This window comes from Seriola dumerili, unplaced genomic scaffold, assembly GCF_002260705.1.
Source record: "Seriola dumerili isolate Sdu_G_001 unplaced genomic scaffold, Sdu_1.0 BDQW01000301.1, whole genome shotgun sequence".
NCBI lineage: Eukaryota > Metazoa > Chordata > Actinopteri > Carangiformes > Carangidae > Seriola > Seriola dumerili.
Window position 1 is genome coordinate 300,952 of NW_019174556.1, and position 21,471 is coordinate 322,422.

Sequence of the window (21,471 nt, forward strand, 5' to 3'; positions counted from 1 at the left end):
CAAGCCCTATCGGAGAATCCCCATGTCCAGACTCTCTTGAGGGAAGTCCCACTAAATCGAAGGACTCAGAACCTCAGATGCCGACCAAGACAGCTGTGTATGAGGATTATGCATCCCAGCTCAAAGCGTGTTTTGCTTATGACAAAGATGTTTACAGGGATGAAAGTGAGCAAAATGAGCAAGAAAACACTGGTGAGAATATCCAAAGAGAAAGTGAAATTGAAGAAGACAAATATTCCAACTCAGCAATGGCAGTAACTGATGGCAACATGTCCTCCGACCCCAAAATTTGTGATAGTGAGAATCTTCACATGCTCATAAGGCAAGACTCTCTCGACACAGATGAAAGTGGGGATGATATAATTCATAAACAATTCACCCCAGAAGAGGAGATGTTTAAAATGGCTGCAAAGATTAAAACATTTGAGGTGATGGAACAGGAGGCTAAAATGAAGAGAGATGCATCTTTAGAGACAGGTGATCACAAAGACGACGAGCTCAATCTAACATTTGGCCCAGTTACACACTCTTCCTCACAGGATACACTAGACAAAATCTCTGAACAATGTGTGACAGAAGACACTCACACACTTATTGAGACAACAGATACCTTGAGCATTACAGAGCAGGTAGAAATTCAGTCACAACTAAAAACTACTGGATCAACTGATGAATTGTGTTTAACTGCAACTCAGAGAGAGGAGCCTGATCCAGGAAGTGAGGAGCCTGTGCCACTGTTAGCAGAAAGAGAAGCTCAAATATACAAAGATGAAGATGCCACAGAGGGTGACCATGCCTCACTCAGTGACACACATTTTTCTGCCGGGGTGACAGATGAGCACCATCCAGATGAAAATGAAGTGAATTTACCACCGAGAGATGATTCAGATTTTGTCAGCAGACCTCCGGCTATGGTGTGTGCTAAAGAACTAGAATATGTTTTCCCAGGTTGTGAGGGTGACGATGTAGCCTTCGATGCACAGGTTGAGGCTGAGAAACATATTAATCTTTGTCCTGCAGAGGACATACAAACACCTCATAAAACACCTGTTCGAATTCCAGGTGACGAGACAAGCCCTGATCCGTTTCAGTTTCAAGAGGGGAAGCTGTTTGAAATGACCAGAGGGGGAGCTATTGACATGACAAGAAGAAGCTTTGATGAAGAAGAGGAAGGATATGCACTTCCTCACATGGGGGAACATCCAGTGGATGAAGTTGTGCCAGAGGAGACTGGGGAAGGTCAGTCAGTCAGAATATCTGTAACTTTAGATAATAGTGATTCTATTACTGAAACAATCCTGCAAGAGATCCCAAAATCATCCCTGACTCAGGGCACCAGTGATGAAATTCCTACACTTAAACGCAGAACTCTCATGACACCCTCAAGTAAAAAGTCAGAGAGTGAAAAGCCACTTTCTGAAACTGATCTTGGCAGCTCCATAGAGGTTCACCTTGGTTCCCCCAATGCTTTGGAGAGACTAACCAATGTTCAAGGTGAGGTTGGAACCCTTGAAAGCCTTGGTCTAGGCTATCTAGACTCTACCATAGCTGACCTTCAATCAGACACATCCACAGCTGGCCATGCAGTGTACTCAGAGCAGAGCCACGATTCCCCAGACTCCTCTAATGATGATGATGATGATGAGGAGGAAGATGAAGAAGACCAGTGCTCAGTCATAGAGATGTGTCTTTCAGCTGCACAGGGTGGCATCCCAGCATATCATCAGGATTCACCCCCACCTTTGGCAATCAAACCAAGCGGCACAATAAAAAAGACTTGCCATTTCAAATCTGAAATAATCTTGAAAGACTCACCGACATTCAAGCTTGATCACGTTCAAAGAAAAGCAGAAAAAAGCTCAGCCTTGGATCGTAGGACTAGATCTGAGGCCGATAGTGACACAAGTAAAGCCTCTAAAAAAGACAGAAGGAGTTACTCTGACAGTAGTCAATCCACTCATAAATCCAAATTTCCCCCCTCCAAACTTCCTGTCATGACACAGCAGAAACCTCTAGCTCACAGCATCTCTTCCTCCTCTCCCCAAAAGAAAGAAATCCACATCTCCAAGACTACAGAAACGTCTGTTAGGTCTTCTTTGGATACTGATGATATAAGCAGTGCTAGTCACAGGAGTCCAGATTCTGTTATTTTCACATATGAGATCCCAGCATCGCACAGTTTCGACTCTGATGGCAATTCGTTGCCAGGTGTGCAACCATCTTCTAGGAAAGAGGATGTATTTGAAACAAGGCCTACCTGGGATGACACGGTGGAAACTCAGATGCAGAGAATCACCGATGACCATACTCCAAAATGTACGTCAGGTATGGCCATACCTACATGGGCTTTTGCTTTTCTATCTCTTCTCGACTGCAAGACCCTTATTCCTCTTCCTAAGAACACAATGTCACCATTAGTCATTTTGTGTAGTTTCCATGTGTTGTGATTTGTCTTGTTCCATCTTGCATTGTGTTTTCTTGTCTGTATTTTTTGTATGTGTATGTGTGTGTGTGTGTGTGTGTGTGTGTGTGTGTGTGTATGTGTGTGTACACACATGTGTGTTTTGATGTTTTGTGTATTGGTAAATTACTTTTCCATCTGTGTTTGTGTATATGCAATCTCAAGATTGGCCATGTTGGTTGAAGATGTAGTAGCTTTAACAATTTTGCTGCAGACTTCCACAACTAATACAACATTACTAATGTTAGCTTGCACCTTGCTTAATAAGCACATTAATGCCATTGCTTACACTAATGATTAAAGAATTGATGTGCTAATTGTGACCAAATAATCATAGTCCATAAACAAGCCAATTCCTGCGAAGAGTGACAAATCCAATATTTATATTATCATCCATGTCACCATCACAGATCCACAATTAATTTCAGAGTATTACAGCCCATAACATAATGTCCTCAGGAAATTATATTATACATATTCTACACTATTGTACATTACTGGTACCTGCAATGTGATAAAAATTTTACTTTGAGATATAATTTATACCTTGAACTGCAGACCATGACATGAAAATTTAATGTTTGGCTTTGGTGGCATATTTTAGTGGATTGGCAGGATGATGCTGACAGGAAAGAGGAGACATTGGCTATCATTGCAGATCTTCTTGGCTTCAGCTGGACTGGTAAGCTGTCAAGTGATATAATTATTTTCTTTTTTAAATTTAAATTTCAAAATATTTAATTCAATACAAATTTTTGGGAAAAGCAATATGTGGTGCATTTTATTTAATTTCAAACTGATATATTTGTAAGCAGAATTGTGGGAATAGCTGAAAATGCTATAAAAGACTATCCATGTTCTAGCAGCAAAACAAAAAACAACAAAAAAACAACAAAAACAACAAAAAAATGTGATTCTGGATTTTTTACATTTTCATCCATTGTTTTGTTATTTATCACCCTATAGAGCTGGCAAGAGAACTGGAATTCAGTGAGGATGATATCCAATTATTGAGAACAGAGAATCCTAATTCCCTCCAAGAGCAGAGCCATGCATTGCTGCAGCGCTGGGTTGAGCGGGAAGGTAAACACGCCACAGGTAAATGCCATTTTAGTCAAACACATTTCAATTTACATTTCACTAATATTTGTCAGTGCAGTACTTCAAATCCTGTAAACATTGCGTATTTGTTTGAAGATACTTAAGGCACTATTAGCTTTTTACTTTGATGCACTGAGAGCAATTGTTTGAGCACACCCTGTTAAATGAATGTATTTTATCTTTGGTTTGGAACCTATCAGTTGTAGACCTATATTCATGCTGTAGATCAGTGTAATATTACATTTCCAATTTTTAAATAATTTCTTTATTGTGTTCATTGAATGCCTACTGTCTATTAATGATTGATAAATCCTTCCACAGAGGATTGTCTGATTAAGAGACTAACCAAAATCAACCGCATGGACATCGTCCATCTCATTGAAACCCAGATGAACAAGTCAGTTCAAGAGCAAACATCTAGAACCTATGCAGAGATAGAGAAGACACTGGATCATAGTGAAGGTAGCAACACTTCTAAACACTCAATTCAGCAATTTCTATTTGTTTTTCTTGCATTGTTATTCATCACATGTGTATTTTTCAGTGTCAGTAGCCCTGTCTTCAGTGCAAGAGGATGCAGACAGCCCCAGAGTTGTGAGAAGGGTGGAGTCAGATCGCAGACCACCCCCAGCTGTTTCTGAGGAGGACCTCTCAGTTGCTTCCCTACTGGATATTCCTTCCTGGGCAGAGCCTGTTGGACATACCCACTCAGAAAGCATGCATGGTGACCTATTGGAGGAGCTCGAGATCCCACAGTAAATAATTCATTTGTAATGATACCTGAATCCGCAAGACACAACAGTGTAATGTGGTGTCACATTATTTGTCTCACTTCATTTGACATCCTTAGCACACACCAGACATGCCATATAGGCAGAAAGACATAAAGTAATCAAAACTGCTGTCTTTCCGGAGGTCAATATTTCCCAGCATGTCGATGGAAGGAAATAAAACTATGCCACATGCTGATGCTTACATAGAGCGTAGATGGTGCAGTTATTTGCATCACAAATAATAACAAATAAAGAAATGTTCCCCTTTTGTCTTTTTTAGATTAGGGCCTTGATTTAATCACATTCATGCAAAGTCATATTTTGTGACCTAGCCCTTTTTTTGTGTTACAGTGAATTGAACCCTAACCTGTGGACCTCTGAGGATATAATTACACCTGAACCTAAATGTTACGACAACTCAGATGAGCAAGTAAGTACGCTTCCCACTTCAAAAGAAGCAGTATTGGGAAGCCAAACAATAAAGGCTTATGACTCCAAAGTGAAAGACCAGAAAAGCTGCAGTGTTGAAGTTCATTTCGGCAGGCCTTTCCAAGGTGGCACTCAGTGCCAAGTCAAAGATGACTGCAGCCAAACCTTACCATTGAAGCAGTGTGATTGTGAAGATGGGCAAGGGCAGTCACCTGAAATTCTGAAGTTATCATCATCTATATTTGTCAGAGACTTTAGTCTGAGCCTATCAGAGTCCGACCACGCTGAGACTGACTTCAGTGAACTTTATAATGAGTTTAGCTATGCAATACATCTTGGCGATACAGAAACAGCTAAAACCATTGTCAAAAGTATCTCTGACCCTAGCCTGTTAGCATTGCCACCAGAGGACCATCAAGCAACTCTGGCCATGACTGAAGATGACACAGACACAGATGTAGCTCAAAAAAGCAGGCTGTCTCAGAAGTGTGATGAGGTCACAGCCCAATTCTTCAGAGTACCGTATGGTCATGACAAGATCCCACAGGCTTCATGTGTGGACCCGAGCTTTCAACTCTTCAAGTCGAGCAAGGAAGAAACCATGAAACCTCAAACACGCAGTGATGGGTATCCAGATTACATGCCCTTCATTGATGATAGTGATGCTGTCCAGTCAATCACAACAGCTAAGTACAGCATGGTGAAACCATTCAAAGTGAGGGTACCAAAGACCATATTGGCACCAAGTCAGACAATAACTGACCCTGCTCACATGGCGTGTGACTCAACTGATAGGTACCATACTTGGTGTTCTGTTAGTTCAGAGAATGGCCATGTCATAGTCAGGGAAAAGACATCCTACATCTCTGAGCAAAAGATTGCCTCTTCCAGCCTTTTCCTGCCTATCACCAATCTCACGCCACAATCACCTGAGCAAGATGTGGCATTACCTTTAACTTTTAGAGAGTATAGACCTTTGACCCCTGATTCTGTAGCATCTGAGAGACAGTGTGGTTCATTTTCACCTGTTAATGAAAGGAATCTCCACCCGGCAGAAGCATGGATATTAAATGACTCCATATATAGACTGTCATCCCCAGAATCTGTCATGTCAATCAATGATTATAGGGCAATGTCACCTGACTCTCCTCGGGAGGAAAGAAGGGTCTTATTTGCAGACTTTTCCAGTATATGGGATGACAGCCGGGCACTGTCTCCAAGGTCTGATGCATGTAGTTCACCTGAAATTATGATTAATTTCACTGAAAATATTTTACCAGCCCATCAGTCACATGCAGATAAACGCGAACCACTATGTGGTTCGAAAGATTTTTCCTCTGCCGCAATTCCACACTCCTTTTGTTCTGAGTCCCTTGAGTCTTGGAATAAATATAGGCCATTATCTGCTGACTCTCAGTTACCTAAATATAATCAACCTATGACTGAAGGTGCACAGATAAAGGGAGAGTTAAAAGCATTCTCACCTGGGACATCAAATATTGAGTATGATGAAATTTTTCATGAAGATGTTACTCCTGATGAAAGAGATTGTTCACCTGACCCAATTATATCTATTCATGGATATGGATCTTCAGAAAAGGATTGTCGACCGTCTACACCAGAATCTCAGACTTCTCAGTGCAGTTTTTCTTTCCTTGAACTCTTGCTCTCAGAAACTGTCCGTGCTCAACTTTTGTGTCAATATTGTGATTATTATTTAGAATATTCAGGAGGAAGTCTGACTTCACCACCACTGTCAACTCCGTACAAAATAGTCTGCAGTGAGGGAATGGCTCAGAGTAGGCCCTTGACACCAGAATTTGTAGCTTCAAATCATAATCCTCCTGTCACTCAGGAATCTCTCAAATCAAGTTATCTCCCATTTAACTATATGGACTATTCTATGAATGTTCTTTCATCACCTCTTAATGAATGGTGGGATGAAAAAGGTGCCACAAATGAAGAAAATACACCACTGTTTGCTGTTTCAGATGCAATGTGTCTTACACATTCAAATGTCAAAAGTATCCAGAATGAAGATTCAAGCGGTTCAAGTAAAAACAAAGAGTCCTTTCAAGTTGCACCACTGTCAACTGAAACCCTAAGAAAAGAGAGGGAAAGTAGTGAATCTTTTCTTGATTACTGGTTTTCTAAATTGAAGCCACAATCTCTTGAATGTATACCTTCACCAAGTCAGTCAAATGATGATGTAACAGACATTGAACAAAAAACCTCAGACGACAATGAAATGAGAGAGTCCCAAAATTTCGATGGGGGAAAAGAATCACCAGTAAGAAAGTCTTGCTCATATCATGAATATCAGGAACAATCTCTGCAAACTTGCCATGTGTTCGAAAACGAATCATTATCCAAAGCAATTACATTCAAGTTTGTTGAAAGGCCTAAATACATTTTGGAGTTTCCAAATAAAATAAATCCAACATCAAAAGATATCTTTGAAGATGGCAAGACAAAATTAAGTCCACAGTCCAATATATCAAGCATGTTTACAGGAACATATGATGATTTATTCCTTGAAAAAACATTTCATGACACCAAAGAGGATTCTCCAATATTAGCATTTTTCAGAGACTTCAAAGCGTCCTCACCAGAATCAGTGGAGTCAGTTAACCAGGGACCCTTGTATCCTCAAATTCCATTTGGCCAGGTGAAGAGGCAACATTGTAACTACTACTTAGAGCACACTGACAGTAGACCAGTATACCAGTATTCCACATTTGGTCATGAGGAATTGTTTGATGACAAAAGAGGAGATTCGCCAGATTCACTTATTTCATGGGTTGAAGGCGCAAAGGTAAGTGTGAACGCATCCCAGCCACTGTCTGCTGGAAGACCTCTTTCATATGCAGATGTTGTTCGGGGCTTTACACATGAAAAACCTGCAGAGACTTTGTTGAGCTGTAGACAATTTGAATTCACACCTGTTTGGCCTCTGCTAGATAGGGAGTTCGCTGGCACATCTACAGACCATTGGGACACCGAATTAAGGCCCCATTCTCCTGACTCAATGGTGTCTCAAAGTGAACTCAGGCCACTCTCTCCTGACTCACCTGTCTCTCAGTTCAGATCCTCCCATATCGCTTACGATGTGGACTTGTCAGGGCACAGGTCGTTTACACCAGAATCAACCATTTCAGACTGGGAGGGCACTGATTTGTGTCTGGAAACCTTGTTTGAGGAGACAAGGCCAGACTCCCCGCAGTCAGTTTTCTCAGACTTTGAACTTGAGAAGTTGTTCAGTAGCAGGGCGTTGTCACCAGAATCCGTGTCTTCCGATTTTGACTTTTCGCTCCTGCAGAACTGGTTGGAAGTCTTTAGATCATCCTCCCCAGAATCTGTGTCTCAAAGTGAACTCAGGCCCCTGTCTCCTGACTCACCTGTCGCTCAGTTCAGATCCCCTCACATTGCTTATGATATGGACTTCGCAGGTCACAGGTCGTTTACACCAGATTCAACATTTTCAGACTGGGAGGGCACTGATTTGTGTCTGGAAACCTTGTTTGAGGAGACAAGGCCAGATTCCCCGCAGTCAGTTTTCTCAGACTTTGAACTTGAGAAATTGTGTAGTAGCAGGGCATTGTCACCAGAATCTGTGTCTTCTGATTTTGACTTTTCACATCTGCAGGACTGGTTAGCAGATTTCAGAGCATCCTCACCAGAATCTGTGGTGTCAGTTGAGCAGCGATCCTTGTACCCTCAAATTCCATTTGGCCAGGTGACGAGTCAACATTGTAACTATTACTTAGAGCACTCTGACAGTAGACCAGTTTCACCTCTTTCAACACTGTCAGATGTTGAGTATTCCACATTTTGTCTCGAGGAACTGTTTGATGACAACAGAGCAGATTCGCCAGATTCTCTTACTTCACGGGTTGAAAGCACAAAAGTAACTGTGATTGCATCCCAACCACTGTCTGCTGGAAGACCTCTTTCATATGCAGATGTTGTTCGGGGCTTTACACATGAAAAACCAGCAGAGGCTTTGTTAAGCTCTAGACAATTTGAATTCACACCTGTTTGGCCTCTTTCAGATAGGGCTTTACACATGAAAACCCAGCAGAGGCTTTGTTAAGCTCTAGACAATTCGAATTCACACCTGTTTGGCCTCTTTCAGATAGGGCTTTACACATGAAAACCCAGCAGAGGCTTTGTTAAGCTCTAGACAATTCGAATTCACACCTGTTTGGCCTCTTTCAGATAGGGCTTTACACATGAAAACCCAGCAGAGGCTTTGTTAAGCTCTAGACAATTCGAATTCACACCTGTTTGGCCTCTTTCAGATAGGGCTTTACACATGAAAACCCAGCAGAGGCTTTGTTAAGCTCTAGACAATTCGAATTCACACCTGTTTGGCCTCTTTCAGATAGGGCTTTACACATGAAAACCCAGCAGAGGCTTTGTTAAGCTCTAGACAATTCGAATTCACACCTGTTTGGCCTCTTTCAGATAGGGCTTTACACATGAAAACCCAGCAGAGGCTTTGTTAAGCTCTAGACAATTCGAATTCACACCTGTTTGGCCTCTTTCAGATAGGGCTTTACACATGAAAACCCAGCAGAGGCTTTGTTAAGCTCTAGACAATTCGAATTCACACCTGTTTGGCCTCTTTCAGATAGGGCTTTACACATGAAAACCCAGCAGAGGCTTTGTTAAGCTCTAGACAATTCGAATTCACACCTGTTTGGCCTCTTTCAGATAGGGCTTTACACATGAAAACCCAGCAGAGGCTTTGTTAAGCTCTAGACAATTCGAATTCACACCTGTTTGGCCTCTTTCAGATAGGGCTTTACACATGAAAACCCAGCAGAGGCTTTGTTAAGCTCTAGACAATTCGAATTCACACCTGTTTGGCCTCTTTCAGATAGGGCTTTACACATGAAAACCCAGCAGAGGCTTTGTTAAGCTCTAGACAATTCGAATTCACACCTGTTTGGCCTCTTTCAGATAGGGCTTTACACATGAAAACCCAGCAGAGGCTTTGTTAAGCTCTAGACAATTCGAATTCACACCTGTTTGGCCTCTTTCAGATAGGGCTTTACACATGAAAACCCAGCAGAGGCTTTGTTAAGCTCTAGACAATTCGAATTCACACCTGTTTGGCCTCTTTCAGATAGGGCTTTACACATGAAAACCCAGCAGAGGCTTTGTTAAGCTCTAGACAATTCGAATTCACACCTGTTTGGCCTCTTTCAGATAGGGCTTTACACATGAAAACCCAGCAGAGGCTTTGTTAAGCTCTAGACAATTCGAATTCACACCTGTTTGGCCTCTTTCAGATAGGGCTTTACACATGAAAACCCAGCAGAGGCTTTGTTAAGCTCTAGACAATTCGAATTCACACCTGTTTGGCCTCTTTCAGATAGGGCTTTACACATGAAAACCCAGCAGAGGCTTTGTTAAGCTCTAGACAATTCGAATTCACACCTGTTTGGCCTCTTTCAGATAGGGCTTTACACATGAAAACCCAGCAGAGGCTTTGTTAAGCTCTAGACAATTCGAATTCACACCTGTTTGGCCTCTTTCAGATAGGGCTTTACACATGAAAACCCAGCAGAGGCTTTGTTAAGCTCTAGACAATTCGAATTCACACCTGTTTGGCCTCTTTCAGATAGGGCTTTACACATGAAAACCCAGCAGAGGCTTTGTTAAGCTCTAGACAATTCGAATTCACACCTGTTTGGCCTCTTTCAGATAGGGCTTTACACATGAAAACCCAGCAGAGGCTTTGTTAAGCTCTAGACAATTCGAATTCACACCTGTTTGGCCTCTTTCAGATAGGGCTTTACACATGAAAACCCAGCAGAGGCTTTGTTAAGCTCTAGACAATTCGAATTCACACCTGTTTGGCCTCTTTCAGATAGGGCTTTACACATGAAAACCCAGCAGAGGCTTTGTTAAGCTCTAGACAATTCGAATTCACACCTGTTTGGCCTCTTTCAGATAGGGCTTTACACATGAAAACCCAGCAGAGGCTTTGTTAAGCTCTAGACAATTCGAATTCACACCTGTTTGGCCTCTTTCAGATAGGGCTTTACACATGAAAACCCAGCAGAGGCTTTGTTAAGCTCTAGACAATTCGAATTCACACCTGTTTGGCCTCTTTCAGATAGGGCTTTACACATGAAAACCCAGCAGAGGCTTTGTTAAGCTCTAGACAATTCGAATTCACACCTGTTTGGCCTCTTTCAGATAGGGCTTTACACATGAAAACCCAGCAGAGGCTTTGTTAAGCTCTAGACAATTCGAATTCACACCTGTTTGGCCTCTTTCAGATAGGGCTTTACACATGAAAACCCAGCAGAGGCTTTGTTAAGCTCTAGACAATTCGAATTCACACCTGTTTGGCCTCTTTCAGATAGGGCTTTACACATGAAAACCCAGCAGAGGCTTTGTTAAGCTCTAGACAATTCGAATTCACACCTGTTTGGCCTCTTTCAGATAGGGCTTTACACATGAAAACCCAGCAGAGGCTTTGTTAAGCTCTAGACAATTCGAATTCACACCTGTTTGGCCTCTTTCAGATAGGGCTTTACACATGAAAACCCAGCAGAGGCTTTGTTAAGCTCTAGACAATTCGAATTCACACCTGTTTGGCCTCTTTCAGATAGGGCTTTACACATGAAAACCCAGCAGAGGCTTTGTTAAGCTCTAGACAATTCGAATTCACACCTGTTTGGCCTCTTTCAGATAGGGCTTTACACATGAAAACCCAGCAGAGGCTTTGTTAAGCTCTAGACAATTCGAATTCACACCTGTTTGGCCTCTTTCAGATAGGGCTTTACACATGAAAACCCAGCAGAGGCTTTGTTAAGCTCTAGACAATTTGAATTCACAACTGTCTGGCCTCTGTCAGATAGAGAGTGCACTGAGACATCCACAGACCATTGGGACGCCGAGTTAAGGCCGCATTCTCCCGACTCTGTGGTGTCGCAAAGTGAACTCAGACCCCTCTCTCCTGACTCACCCGTCCCTCAGTTGAGATCCCCCCACATGGTTTATGATATGGACTTGTCAGGGCACAGGTCGTTTACACCAGTATCAACCATTTCAGACTGGGAGGGTACTGATTTGTGTCTGGAAACCTTGTTTGACGAGAGCAGGCCAGACTCCCCGCAGTCAGTTTTATCCGACTTTGAACTTGAGAAGTTGTTTATTAGCAGGGCGTTGTCACCAGATCTTGAGCATTCTACATTTTGTCTCGAGGAATTGTTTGACGACAACAGAACAGATTCACCAGATTCCCTTAATTTACTATTTGAAGTAAAGCAAACAAGTATGACTGTAACTTCATCCCCTGTGTTTTCCCCTGCAAGAACTGCAAATTCCTCTTTTAATGATCAAACAACATCGCTCAACTCCCTTTTGTCTGAATTGGAGCCATTTTCTGCTGAAGACGCTGCTCCAGTACACAAGTCACAGAAAAACCTTTCCCAGTTTAAATTCTTATCTAGTGAATCCATGTCATCAGGCTCCACACCATCATCTAAGGAAAACAGATTGAGTCGCAAGCCTTTACCTAACAATTTAATGTCACACGTGTATGATCCACTCTACAAGAGAAAATGTTCTTTCTGTGAAATAAGAGCCTCCGAATGTACCCCACAAAAACAGCTATGTATTGTTAATGCTACACCACAAAAAAATTGTGACAAACTTGCCACCACATGTGCAGAACATTTTTCAACAAGTTTTCCTAAGTGCACGTCAGTAGACAAAAGACCAGATATGTTTCTGGTTTCAAAAGCTGTGATTACAGATTCTCTGTCACCAGAATATCAAAGCGATATTGGCATATCACAGTATGTAACAGCTGACACAAGATCCTCAAGTCCTCACAAGCATGCAGAGAAATGTCAATTTAATGAGAGTCCTTCCCTTTCAGATTATACACTATCGTCACCTGAAATATTACACTCAGATGACGAAAGTCCTTTTTATTCAACCTGCTATTTCACTGATCAGAGGCCACCTTCTCCACAATCATTTGCCTCAGTTGATGAGTTCACTGCCCTTTCTCCTGACTCACAAATTGGTCAGTTTGACTGTCAACCTTGTTATTATTTGCATTTGTCTGAAAACAGATCTGTTTCACCAGACTCCATTATGCTGGAGAGAGACTGTTCTGATTCTTGTCTTGATACTTTTTTTGATGAGATGAGACCAGACTCTCCCGAATCCATTGCGTTTTACAGTGAATTTCATGAGTCCTGCAACAGTATGCCATCAGACAATGAGTACTCACAGTCATTCCTTGACTACTGGCTGGCTGCGTTAAGACCACCTATGCCTCCAAATCTTGAATCAACAGGAGGTTTAGACGAAGTTTTAAACCAGCTGCCATGTGGGCAAAATGTCCCAGATGACACTGTTACTGAAGACAACAGACATAAACTAGTTTCTGAGAGCTTAATGACAGACACACTTGATCCTGTCTATGAACAAAAATATTTCTGTGATAAGGTTAATTACTTTGAAGATGTAGCTAGTAAAAGGTCTGTGAAGGCTTGTGGAATTAGATTTGAAGATTCAGCAGTAAGCATGGAAGACCCACATAGCCCAGCCAAATTTTGTCATTTTGAAAGCATGAAAGCAGACTCCAAACCATCACACAATCCCCCTCTATCCCACTCTGCAGTACTTAATCTTACTGTAACAGATTCATATCCTGAAATGCTGATGCCACCAACTAGAGAAGGTGAGACAGGACCCATGGCACCTTCCTCAAATACAAATGACCAGTCTTTTTTTGTCAGGCCTCCTCCCAGGACAACAAAGGACCTAGACTAGATCAGGTCAGATCACGTAGAATTAGAAAGTTTTGCAGTGAGTTGAGTCACATTCCATCTGTAGTGCAAAATTTTGGATTTCATCATGCTGTCTGGCTGGAGGAGGTTTCCCACGAACACACTCGAACAAAGAGAGAATCAGTGAAACGAAGACAACTTGTACATGAACATAAATGGACAGACCCTGAATCACAATTAAAGGTGACACACCCCCAAGATTTGATTTCCAAGAACATGAAAAGAAAATCCATGAGTGAGGACGAGAGCAAAAGTTCCATGATGTCGGTAAGACAGCACAAACTCTTGCTCAGCAGTGATTGCAGTGTTGCTTTTGAAAGCAATGAATATGGCAATACTAAAAATGTGAATGTAGAACTCTTGCCTAAAGCTTTTCCACAAGGGCTTCACTGTCTTGCTGTGGCATGTTTTCGTAAGAGTAGAAGGAATGATTTTTCAGTGAGACACAACTAATGGACATTAAAGAGTGACCCATTCTTAGTGACATGAACTTCTTTCCCTGGTATGGAACATTTGACATTGACATCTATTTGCACAAAGCTGTATAGTGCTATTTAGATCTTTGCTTAACAGCCATAAAAGTTTAAACCAAGTGATTTGCTTGCCACAGCTAGAGGCATGTAATACCTGTTATGTTTGCCTTCCTGTTTGTAAGGCACAGGCTCCCGCTGTTTTCATAACAAGCCTAGAAACAGATCACAGAGACATACAACTCCATTGTTGCCTCTCATGTTTCCTAACATGAGTGTGCCCTATTGACATCCATATTCAAAGTAGTGCAATTTAGAATTCATTTCAGACATTATCACTTGTCTATAGCTAGATGGTGCTTCCCACTATCGCCCTTCTCCCATTCTGTCATCTCAAATCTCTGGTCAGGGGTATAACACCACTGATTGGTTGTGCTGATTGTGTTATTTAAATGGTGTAGGGTTTTTTGTTGTTTTGTTTTTACAAAAAATATTGCAATATACTTTTATAAATGCTGAATAATGTTATTGATGAATTGTGTCTTTCGGCTGTGGTTTCTATTGTAATAACAGATTTATTTACCTTTGGGGGGATGGGGCAGACCTGCAGCAGAACAGACAGTAATAGTGTTTGACTGTGACAAATACTGTAAACTAGTGTGTTTAACATTTTTTATGGGATGTGCAATGTTTCCCACTCCTACACTATAACAGTGCAGCAACCATTTACTTGAAATTAGTGTAAAATGACGCATGTCCACCGTCATGTTGCACAAAATCCTGATTTTGACTCAACTTCATTTGTGCCCTGCTTTAATGATATTGTGTTGTCACTGATGTTCTCAATGCAATATCTCCAAATATGCCATTATTAATAATATTTCTGATTAATATCTTAATCAGTCATTTCAGTTATGTAATGCATTTTAAATTGCATTTGCATTTGGTAGATGTTATTAACATGTATAAATACCACTGCAAATGGCCTAAATGCAAGGACGCTGCAAATGAATTTCCTCATTTGAGACGCTGCTTCTATGTATACAACCAGAACGTGCCCTTGACAAATGCATGCATCATTTGACTCATTTGACCTTTCATCATCAAAAGAAATCACAAATCATATTTGTTAATAATTTTTTTCCCACTTCACTGTATCATTTCTTGCAGGTAGCAACTACATCTTTCAAGACAAATCTTTCAGAATCTTCAGATCAAAATGTTGGTTTAGGACTGAGTCAGGTCTGTCCAACCGGGATGCCACCCTTGGCAAATGATTCAAACACACTTTTCATTGAAAAACTAGATTGGCCAATTCCAGGTACCTTTGACCTAAGTAGAACACAGTCTGAAATCCCATTGACCAATCAAAGTAGCTCACCACAGGAAAAACATGAAAACCTGTCATTCTCCAAACAAAGTGAAACTTCTGGCTTAGCTAAACCAAGCTCAGTGACCCCAGACTCACTCTGTCAAACAGCCCAAGAAAGTCCAGATGATAAAATCATCATGTCCTCCGAATCCACTCCACCACCACCAGGGTCTGGGTCCCCTCAGCTTGATCAGCTGCTTTCAGATCTGGAGGAAATGAAACTTAAGTTTAGACCAGAGACACTTGATGCACGTCTGTCAGAATCCAGTGATGAAAGCCTGGAAGTTGATCAAATTTACATGTTTGAAGACCTTTCACCTGAAGATCGATGCCCTACAGAAGCTAGTGGCACTGTAAGAATCAGTGTGTTTTCTGTTATACAGCTTGCAGATGACACTAACAACACAAATACAGGAGACACAGAGCCTGAACATTTCCAGGCATCCATTCAAGATGAAAGTGAATTAGTCTCAGTTACTCCCGCTCCAACAAAAACCCCTGAAACAAGTGTACCATTAGGCCTTGGTAAACGTAACGATAGTCCTGTGTCCCCTACTGAGTCCCCTTCAATGCCAGAATCTCCCCAGAGATGTTGTAAAGTGATGGAACCATCACTGAACAAAAATTGTGAAAATGCTACTGAGACATTTTCTTCAGTGTCTTCCCCCAAAATAGCTGCAAAGAGTCAATCTGACATACCTGAAACTAATCTGGCTAATCCATTTGAGGAAGATTCTACAATTGAAACTCTTCAAAGTCAAGAGGAATGTGAATCAACTTCAACATCCAATGACACAAGGAGTTTGAAAACACAGAGTATCCAAGATCAACTGCCACATTTATGGGAGGTGACCTCTGTTGATGACATTCAGACTGAAGATCTTTCTTCTCAGTCTATTTCTGATTTAACTCCTGAGACAGTTACATCTGCGAGATGTTTTAGCTTTGAGGAGCTGATCCCATACCCCTCCTCAGGGAACTTTGAGACATCTTCAGATGAGGATAGGCCAAGGACCAGTGGACATTATTCAGAAGATTCTCTGACTCCAGTAGACTTTGAGTATTTTCAGCCTCCTTCAGTTAAACCTAAAGCAGAGATGACTTCATCAACCTCTGATGAAGAGTACAGCATCCCACCTGGGTATGCAGAGACCTCTTCTACCACAAGCATCTATACCCACATGCCTCCAGGCTATGCAGAGGTTGTGCATAATGGTGAAGACAGCCCTACCTTTGAATACTCTGACCCAGAGCCTTACTTTGACTGCAGACAAGCTTCGTCAGATTTCTCAGAGACTGAGCCTGATGAACCTGGGTCAAGATCTAGGTCAAGTGGAGGTCAGCCCCAGGATTATCCCAGCCATTCTAGAGTGCCAGAAAAGGTGAATCGAGGAGTGCTGTTGTCATCTGGAAGTGAAGATTATGAGGATGCTCCTTTTGTCCATGAGCCCCTTCATATTGTACATGAAGAGAGTGAAGAATTATTACACTATTCTGAAGCATCCGATGAAGAATTCACCTTGTGTGAGGCTTCACAACTGCCTCCTGTCTGTGAAATCGAGGCACATGATGATACTGATTATTCTCTGACAAGGGTAAGATGAGATTTGGTAAACCATTCCAACCTGCAAGCTTTCCCCGGAGCTGAGCTTAACCAAATACAATATTTGCTTAAGAGAGGAATGACTGCTAACCCTCTGGCCACGTGGATGGGATCTAAAACTCCTTATAACCCCCCTTTTTCATTTCAGATTTAACCAGTCCTAACTCAGCATGTCACTTTGCTGCCTGTAACCAGCTGTATCACCTACAGTAATAGCAGAAGCTATGTTTTTTCATCAGCAATAAGCACCCTAGTTCTTTAATTAAGTAAAAGCATGGTGTGTTTTGCAAATATTCTTTCCAAACTTCAGACTGCCACGTTGTTCTTTCCAATGTAAGACATGAACACTAATTGTAAACTTCTCAAAAATCAATGGAAAGTGCATCATGACACTCTGCTTATTGCTTACTTTGCTGTAAACATAGCATTCATATATTGTCATTCATTAAATCTCAATGGATTTCTGTTGCTTGGTCAGGAGATCACCGCAGAGCTGGGATCAATGTCAGAAAGTTCAGATGATGAATTTTTGACCACCAGAATAGTGCGAAGGAGAGTTGTCATTCAGGTATCTGGTTTAGCATGACTGAGGGTGTTTTAAATGAGCATGAAGGGCTTGGCTTCCAGAGTGCAACTTTAACCGGGCTAAGTCTTCACTGTGAAGTTAAAATATTTTACTGTCTAACAACCTTTAGTCTCATTAAAATGGGTGAAAAATAAAATGTGTATATGAAGATTTAGGGTTTAAGAGAAATCTACCACCTGATTTGCATAGATGGCTGGACCCCATGTTGGTGTTTTATGCTGCTGTGAGCATTTCTTTGTTGATTTATTTGACAACATAAACGTTTTTCCCTGAGAATGCAAGTTTGTTTCCTGTATCCCAAAGTTCCTATTATTCTCTCACTGAATTACAACCTAATATGCAAATTTTGGGTCCTGTTTTTCTCTAACATGTGTTGGCACTTTATTTTCAAAGTGGAGAATTAAACACATAAACATTACACTGACCCAAGTTACCATTCCTGATTTTTGTTTGTCTTGTTTGCCTTACAGGCTGATGAAATGCCTGATCTCCCCACTCAGTCAGTGACAGAAGAAAAGTACAAGGATGAAAATGGACACATTGTCGTCAAAAGGGTAAAGCATGATTCTACATTAGCTTTCATGCACATAACACATGGCACTTTTTAAACTGGTAGTGACAACAGCCAGTAAAGCTTGACAAAGCAATTTTGTGATTTTGCAGAAAACCAAAGGCTCTGTTGCATTGTTGCTCAATTTCATTCAGACACAGACAACACTGGGTTCTGGAGTTTTTGCAATAAAATGCATGTAGACAATAACCTTAAATGAAAGTCTCACCACCTAACTGTCTTTGAACACATGATGTCCCTCAGGTTACCCGTAAAATTATTCGCAAGTGTGTTTCCGCCGATGGTGTGGAGCGCGAAGAGGTGTCATTAGAAGGAGCTCCCCAGGGGTCCATCAGTATGGCAGAGGGAGATGGATACTCCAAGGTTGTGAAGCGGACTGTAGTGAAAAGTGAGGGAGACCATACAGAGGTGTGTGTTCTGTATATTATGTGTCTTCATTATCATCGTCTTCCAAATCTCTTTTTTATCAGAACATATTAGACAAACCAACATTCATATTGGTTGTAGTATATAAGTGACTCCTAAATAACAAATAACTTTTTCTTCTGACCTAGGTAACATTTACTGAATCTGAGGGTTTCTCAGCATCAAGGCAGGAGACAGGTGAGGGCTGTCAGGTCAGTCGTGTAGAGAGGACAACAGTGGTGGAGGGAGAAAGGACAATGACACACCACGGTGATCCATCTTTGGCCTCTGACCTCCCCTCAGCCCAAGACGACTTCAAACAGGTTTGTTAACAATTCTTGTCACCATTATTCCATATCTCAGACTAAGCAGATTGTACACCTGATGCCTACCTGATGCACTGTATGTAATGGGGACTTTATTAGCTGTAGCTCGACTACAGTGTTTTTGTAGAAAATCACCACAGGTGCAATTCATTACTAAATCATTCTCAATTAAGTGAAGACTGTTTTCTCTTGCCACCAGGCACTAGGTTATATAAGTGGTTTTAGAAGAGCAGAGCTCCCTCATGTGGTAGAGAGAGAGACTGTCAAAGAAGATGGAACTGTGGTCAGGAGGTGTGTGAGTGCTGGAGTGCACCTGTTTGATTGTGTCTGTGTGTTACTGCTTGTATTGAGTCGTGAGTGTGAACTTTTTACAGTGACAGCTTTACTCTGGTTTTATTAGTTTTACTAATGTTGACTAATTTTTCAGTTGCTAACATTAACCAATTAGGCAGGTAGCACACTTTGAGATTTTTTTTCATCCTTCATCAATCAATCAAAAAAAAGATTAAAACACAATGAGATATGTGTTTGTAACTTAACATCTAGCATCTTATAGCATCTGCTATACTATGTTTAAGTGTGAAGAATAAAACAGACCCATTGTTGTCCCTTGCATGCAGGTAGAATTATTATTATCACACTATGTAGTGGAACAGTTTTGCATCTTGGTGTTATATTGTATAATTTCTATCATTATTTATCTTTTACTTGGTATTGTTATGTACTGTGACTCCTGAAGCCTCTCCAGAGAGGACAAGCAAAAGCAAACACACTGTAGATACCAGACAGCTGTAAGCATTTCCCATAATTAGGAAGCTAAACAAGAGGCACAGCAACAGAAAGATAGTGTGTTCAATAAGTTCTGCCTCAGTGGTGGTACTTTGCTATCACAAGGTTTAGAAATGCTTACAGTAACAAACAGGTGTACACAAATCAAAAGAAAACCTTGAATAAATAAGTGGAGAAACATAAATGCAGATTCTTCCAATGTAGGGCACAGGTCCATGAAAATGATGTAAATCATACGCTGTGGCCTCCATACTCATCAGATCTCATCACAATCGAACACTTATAGAGTAATATGTTTGAGAGCGTTCTCTACCATCATCAAAACACAAAATGAGGGAATATATTTCGGAAGAATGATGTTCATCCCTCCAGTAATTGTCCACAGGCATGGAAAATTTGGCATGGAACATTTGGCATGGAAAATTTGGCGGTTCATGGTGTTGCAACATTTAAGAAAGACACTTTATGTTGGATTTTTCTTAAAATTGTCACCCAGTTCTTGGGGTAGTTGCTATATAAATTTGGTCAAGATAATCTTTAGGTTTCTGCAGCTAAAATTGATTATGAAGTTTCTGTGCACAAAATCATAACTGCATGTTGGATTAACAAAGGATAATATAATTTGTTTGTTTCTCTTTCATAGGATATCTTACAACTATAGTAACATCTGTTTCTTCAATTTAATTTCCACAGAACCACAAGTGCATGTTTGTGAGGACGCTGACCTGTCTTCCTCTGTTCATTTCCTCTCCCTCTCTGCTCCATCTCCAGGGCTCACATGCGTAAAGGTCGCACCCTCAGACGAACAGTGGCCAAGGGAGCTGGGAAGCGCAAACAGGTTCTTCTAGAGCGAGTGGACAGTCCCAGAAAAGGGTCAAAACCACATGATCTCCAGCAGCATCTCCACCAGCTCTTTCACCGTTTCTACGAAGAAGACAAGGAGGACAATGATGATGATGAAGAGGAGGAGGAGGAAGAGTAGAAGAATGTGTAACACTCCCCCCTACCCCGACTCCCTGGCTCTGTCCATGCTAAAGTCCCCCCTAATCCTATGCATTAGCCAACTTGCAATCCTAGTGTGCACCACAGCACCTCAAAGCTACCACAGTCTTCCCATTTAAGTCGTGGTGGATGACATATTGTTCACAATTTGGAGTTTTCTTCCCTGGCTGGTGTAATGTATTCATGATTTTCTTTTCATGTTCTGATGTTGTTTTGCCTTTTTTGTGACCAAAGAAAGCCTTCTGTTGTTTTCCTGATTCATTTTACTTTCCATGTCAGAATTGTCTGTGATATTTATGTCCTGATTCTGTGGTAGAGCAAAGAAAAAAAAAACACAAAACAAAGAAAACAGTGGGAAACTATTCACATCAACTCTCACAAACCTCTTGATGGTAAAGAACACTTTACCTACAAAATACTGGCTCTACTCTCTGAGTAGGTGCTTGGACTGAAAGACAATATATCACACTGCACTGCCTCTCACAACCAGAGTTTCTCAGATATTGCTAACTGAAAAACTGTCTTACTCACTGTACTAGCCTCTCCGCTCTTTTGAGTCAGGTGGTCAAGATGTCACGCAGAGAAAACAAGACTGTATCAACACTGACTTTAACTGCTGCTGCTGTGTTTTGTGTAGGCTATGTGTACTCTGTCTTTGGGAATTATATATTATCTATAATCTAGACATTACTGAACATCTGTAGCCTAGGAATTAATAATCACCCATGTGAAGTAGAGCAGGCATGACTAATCAACAT

General features: G+C 41.2%; 1 protein-coding gene across 1 annotated transcript in view; it reads left to right on the forward strand.

Annotated features, from left to right (window-relative positions):
* The window catches only part of LOC111231472 (ankyrin-2-like), a 55,173-nt gene extending 34,604 nt beyond the window's left edge, over window positions 1-20,569 (forward strand). The window contains 10 exon segments of the mRNA XM_022758574.1: window positions 1,230-1,239; window positions 3,066-3,143; window positions 3,428-3,559; window positions 3,884-4,024; window positions 4,107-4,317; window positions 4,687-4,765; window positions 18,091-18,174; window positions 18,435-18,599; window positions 18,746-18,919; window positions 20,483-20,569. Of these exon segments, the coding sequence (XP_022614295.1) occupies window positions 1,230-1,239; window positions 3,066-3,143; window positions 3,428-3,559; window positions 3,884-4,024; window positions 4,107-4,317; window positions 4,687-4,765; window positions 18,091-18,174; window positions 18,435-18,599; window positions 18,746-18,919; window positions 20,483-20,497 (1,089 nt within the window). The 3' untranslated portion in view covers window positions 20,498-20,569.
* The last annotated feature ends 902 nt before the right edge of the window (window positions 20,570-21,471 follow it).